Source organism: Elephantulus edwardii, unplaced genomic scaffold (assembly GCF_000299155.1).
Source record: "Elephantulus edwardii isolate Elephantulus edwardi_28Jun2011 unplaced genomic scaffold, EleEdw1.0 scaffold00318, whole genome shotgun sequence".
NCBI lineage: Eukaryota > Metazoa > Chordata > Mammalia > Macroscelidea > Macroscelididae > Elephantulus > Elephantulus edwardii.
The window spans coordinates 653,371-658,768 of NW_006400068.1; the positions used below are offsets into that span (position 1 = coordinate 653,371).

Consider the following 5,398-nt stretch of genomic DNA (forward strand, 5'->3'; position numbering starts at 1 on the left):
GGAGGGATGTGTCAGAGGCAGTGAGATTGGCACAGGATAGAGCAGGGTTTAGGGCTGTTGTACATAGGGTCGCTATGAGTCGCAAGCGACTCGACAGCACATAACAACAACAGCAACAATATTAACTAATGCTCATAGGCTATATTTTGATACAAAGAAATTGTGATTTATTATATTTTACAAATTGGCATTTCTGATAAGTAAATTTATAAAGCTGTAGATTAAGTTTCATTTTATTCGGAGACCTGACTATGAAAACCCTTATAGTGGCTTGTTACACTTAAAACTCTTGTATGTATTGCTACATACAGGAAGAAGTTATGGCAGAGGAAAGTACTGATGGAGAGGTAGAGACTCAAGTATACAACCAGGATTCACAAGATTCTATTGGAGAAGTAAGTAAAAACTTGATTTTTAGGTAATAATAGTAAAATGTTTGCTCTCAGCAAATCAAATTAGCTTAAGGAATGTAAACACAATTGGGGTTTTTTCCTACTTCGTACTTTATATCTAGTAAAGTATTACTAGAATTAAATGGTACAAGTTCTTTTTTTCTTTTTTTTTATTTTTTCTCCTTATTGCTTCTAGATTAATACTGAATATTTTTGTTCATGACACTGGTCTTGTAAGCTAAGTTGTTTTTGATTACTGTTGAGTTGAGTACAGCTCATAATGACTCTATAAATAAAAGGCCAGAAGCCTTTCTGTAACTATTGATATTTATCAAAGTTTATAGAGTTTCCAGAGGCATGTGGTTTAGCAATTGGATGCCACTCCTACTTCCTGAAAGCTGAGAAGCAGCATGAATAAAGATTATTCATTAGTATGATTTAGAAAAAAGAACAGAATAATGGGTTTATTTAGTCATGAGTTAAAATGAACCAAACCTCTAGATTTCCATATTTTCACATATAAGAATAAATAGTAAAAGAATTTTTAGGATTGTATAATGTTTAGCATAATACCTACCAAATGTTACCAGTACCATTTGCCATCGTCTGTGTTCCATTCATGGTGCCTTCTTGCATTAGTAAAAGTGTGTGGAGTTTCCATTGACTTAATATTTCAGAGATTTCAGAGTACCTTTAAGTCCTTTTTCAGGGTGCTTCTGGATAGCCTCACTCCAGCCTTTGGTTAGCAACCAAGAGCCTTAAACTTTTGTCCTCCCCTGAAACTGACGTCGTCTTTAATTCTTAATAATATTACAATTTTCTACAGAATGCTTTTTATTAAGGTTGGCAAAAATTACTATGACACAGAAAATGCCAATTTGCTTTCCATTCCACCGTTCCAGCACAATTTTATTTGTTTTTCATGCTCTCATTCATATGGTTTACCCCATTTTCTTCCCCTTCATACCCTCCAGTATGAACTTGGTGGTTGTCATCCCTTCTTTTCAGAGTTACCTTCCCTCCTTCTATTCCAGTGCCATCTTTTCTCTGTGTCCATTCTCCTGTTCTCCTCACCTCTCCCTGCCTGCCTTGCCCCTTATTACTCTTGATTTTATAACAGTGGTCTTACACCACATTTGTCCTTTTGTGACTGAGTTAATTCACCCAGCATAATGTACTCTAAACTCATCCATGTTGTGTAGAGTTTTCTTGAGAAATTGTTTTTCAGTGCTCTGTTATTTGATTATACCACAATTTTTGAGCCATTCATTTATTATTGGATCCTTCTGTGCTTCTTCCTTCTCTTAATTATTGTGAATAATGCTGCAGTAAACATGGGGGTGCGTTACATCTATTTATGTCTTACCTCTGTTTTCTTTGCGGTAGGTCCTAGGAGTGGAATAGCTAATTCAAATGATATTTCTATTTTCAGTCTTCTTAAGAAGTGCCAAACTGCGTACTGTGTTGGTTGTACCATTTTACAATCCCACTATCATTGTATGAGATTTCAACTTGTCCACATCTTTGCCAGCATTTATTATTTGTTGTCCTCTAGAACTTGGCCATTTGCTGGGGCAGCATTATCTATTGCATGCTACTGTTGTTGGAAGTGCCATCAAGCCAGTTATGACTCTGTAAACAGTGGATCAGAACCTTGTTCTATCCTCTGCCATCTTCAACATCTATGATTTACTTGAAGCTGTTAATATAGTCCCTGTACTTGGTTCAGAGTCATCATCTTTTTTGATGATCCTCCATGTTTCCAAGCTTAGTATCTTTTTCCCAGGAGTGGCCTCTCTTTCACAACATGCCCAAAGTATGGGGTGAATCTTAACTCCTCAAAGGAGCACCCTGTGAACTGTCTCCCAATCGTATTTGTTCTTTTGGTAGTCAGTGGGATATTCGGTACTCTTCTAACACCACTACTCAAAGGTATCAGTTCGTCTCTTCTCTTTACCATTGTCCAATTTTTAGAACCATGCCAAGTATTGGAAAAGGCTACGGCTTGGATCAGATGCTCTTTGTTGTTGTTTTTCTTATTGTTAAATGCTGCCATCAAGTTGTCTGCGACTCATTGCAGCCCTGTGTAAAACAGCCCTAAACCCTGCTCTATCCTTTGGCAAACTTACTGTCTCTGACACACCTACCCCCATTAACCCAGTCACTGAATCAATCCATCTCATCGAGGGTCTTCCTCTCCTGCTCTGTCCCTCCATTCTTCCAAGCATGACGTCCCTCTCCTAGGACTAGTCCCTCCTTGCAGCATGTCCAGAGTATATCAGATGAAGCTTCAGAATCCTTGCCTCCAAGGAGCAACCTGGTCTAACCCTCTTTAGGGAAAATCTGTTCATTCTTAGCAGTCCATGGTATATCCATTACTCTTCTTCAACACCACAGCTCAAAGTCATCGATTCTCCTTCTATCATCTCTAGTTATTATCTAGCTCTCTGATGCATAGCAAGTGATTGCAAAGACCATGACCTGTATCAGGCACACCTTAGTCTCCAGACTGACATTGCTCTGCAGTACTCTAGAAAGATCTCTGACAGCAGACTTTCCCCACGCAATACGTCTTAATTTCCTGGCTGCAGGTGCCAAGAGTGTTGACTGTGAATCCAAGCAAACTAAAGCTGTTAACAATCTCTTCATTCCCACTGGTGAGAATTTTTGGTTTCTTGATACTGAGCTTCAATCCATATTGAAGGTTGCAGTCCTTGACCCTCTTCAACAAATGCTTCAGGTCCTCCTCAGTTTCAGCAAGCAGGGTTGTGTCATCTGCATAATGCAGATTGTTGAGTCTTCCTCCAATTTTCCTCACATTTCTCCTCAGCCCAGCCTTCTGGATAATCTGTTCCACATAAAGATTAAGAATGAATGGAGATAGGACACATCCCTGGCGTACACCTTACCCAATTTTTAACCATGCAGTGTTTCCTTGCTCTGTTCTAATGACTGCCTCCTGGTCCAAGTATACTTTTCACTTAAGCCAGTCAAATGTTCTGGGATTCCCATCCTTCTCAGAGTCAGCCACAGTGTGTTGTGAGCCACACAGTCAAATGCCTTTGCATAGTCAATGAAACACGGATAGACCTTCCTCTGGTATTCCCTACTTTTTCAGCCAAAAACCCGTCTAACATACAATATCTCTAGTACCACGACCCCTTCTAAACCCAGCCTGGACTTCTGGCAGTTCTCTGCTGATGTGCTGTTCCAGTTGTTTTTGGATGATCTTCAGCAGAATCTTGCTTGCATGTGATATTAATAATATTATTGTTCGATATTTTCGAAACTGTCAGGTCACCTTTCTTTGGAATGGGAACAAATACAGATCTATTGCATTCACTTGACCAAGTGGTTGTCTTCCAGATTACTTGACACAACTTGGTGAGCACATCTAGGGCAGCATGTTTGTTGAAATAATGTCAGTTGGTATACTGTGAATTCCTGGGGCCTTGTTTTTTGGCAATTCTTTCAAAGCAGTTTAAACTTCTTCCTTCATCACCACAGGTTCTTGCTTGTATGTTGTTTCATGAAATTTTTCCGTGTCCACCAATTCCTTTTGGTACAGTAGCCTTGAATCTGTCCCACCTAAATTTCAAAACCATGTCAGGAACAGGTTTGAGGCCTTGAACACTAGTGAGTGAAGACCAGAGGATCTGTGGGAGGATATCAAACATATCATCCAGGAGAAGTGCGCAACGTCATTACAAAGACAGAGGAGGTAGAAAAGACCGAAACGGATATGAGAAGAGACTCTGAGTATTCCACTAGAGCCCCAAGAAGCCAAAGCAAAGAGAAGAAATTAAGATACTAAGGAGCTGAACAGAAGATTCAAAAGGCAATGCGGGAAGACAGAGTAAAGTATTATAATGATAAGTGTGAAGAGCTGGAGTCAGAAAATCAAAGGGGCCGAACTAACTCAACATTTCTTAAGCTCAAGGAACTGGGCAAGTTGCAATACTTAAGGATTCTTTTGGCAGAATATGAAATGGGAAGAGTATACAAAGTCACTGTACCAAAAGAAATGGGTGGACACAGAAGATGCTGCTTAGTTTTTAAAATAACATTGTTGCTCTTTAGTACTTTGGGAGAAATCCTGGACAGCAGATTTTCCCAGCACAGCTTGTCATTTGATTTCTTGACTGCTGGTAGCGATGATGATTATGGATCCAAGTAAGATGAAGTCTTTACAACTCAGTGTTTTCTCTGATTATAAAGATTTTAACGATTGGTCTTGTGGTGAGGATTTTTGTTTTCTGGCTGTTGAGATATAATCCATATTATAGTCTACAGTCCTTGATATTGTGCAACCATTGTGTCAAGTCCTCTTCGCTTTCAGGACACAAGGTAGCGTCATCTACATTGTGCAGGTTTGGGTGAGTCGCTCTCTCATCCTGATGCCACATTGTTTTATAATCCATCTTCTCAAATTATTTGCTCAGTGTATAGATTTACTAGGTATAGAGAAAGAAGCATCTCTAATGCACGCTTTTCTTAAACTGTCCATTGTCCTTTACTCTGTTAAAACAACAGAGTCTAGATGGAGATTTTGCATGAGCATAATGAAAAGTTAAGAGAATCTCCGTCTTTTCAAGGTTAGCCTTAATTTATTATAACACAAATGACAAAACACTCAATAAAACATAAAGAGACGTTCTTCTGGTACATTCTGCTTTAAGTGTTTTCCCTTGTGCCACAGCTTCTTCTAAATTCAGTTTTAATTTCTGTTAGGTCTCTTACCAACTATTCCAGCCCTTTTAAAATAATCTTGAACAGTATTTTTTTACATGTGAGAGTGATAATGTTCTGTAATTTCTACGTTCTGTTGAATCACTTTTTTAAAAAAAATTACTAAATTTTATTAGTTTTAGTGAACATTTACAGAGATTTTGGGTTTTCATTCATTCATTGTTGCACTGTTTTCTCTACCCTCGTCCCCAGTTCATTCTTCTTCACCCCCACCCCCGAATGTCTGTTTTAATTGTCCAATTGCCACAGTGCTTGTC

At 38.8% G+C, this 5,398-nt stretch overlaps 1 protein-coding gene across 1 annotated transcript in view; it reads left to right on the forward strand.

Annotated features, from left to right (window-relative positions):
• Positions 1-5,398, forward strand: part of TPR (translocated promoter region, nuclear basket protein) — a 114,198-nt gene that overhangs the window by 83,885 nt on the left and 24,915 nt on the right. The window contains exon 36 of the mRNA XM_006901318.1: positions 312-395. Coding sequence (XP_006901380.1) covers positions 312-395 — 84 coding nt within the window. The remainder of the gene's footprint in view (positions 1-311; positions 396-5,398) is intronic.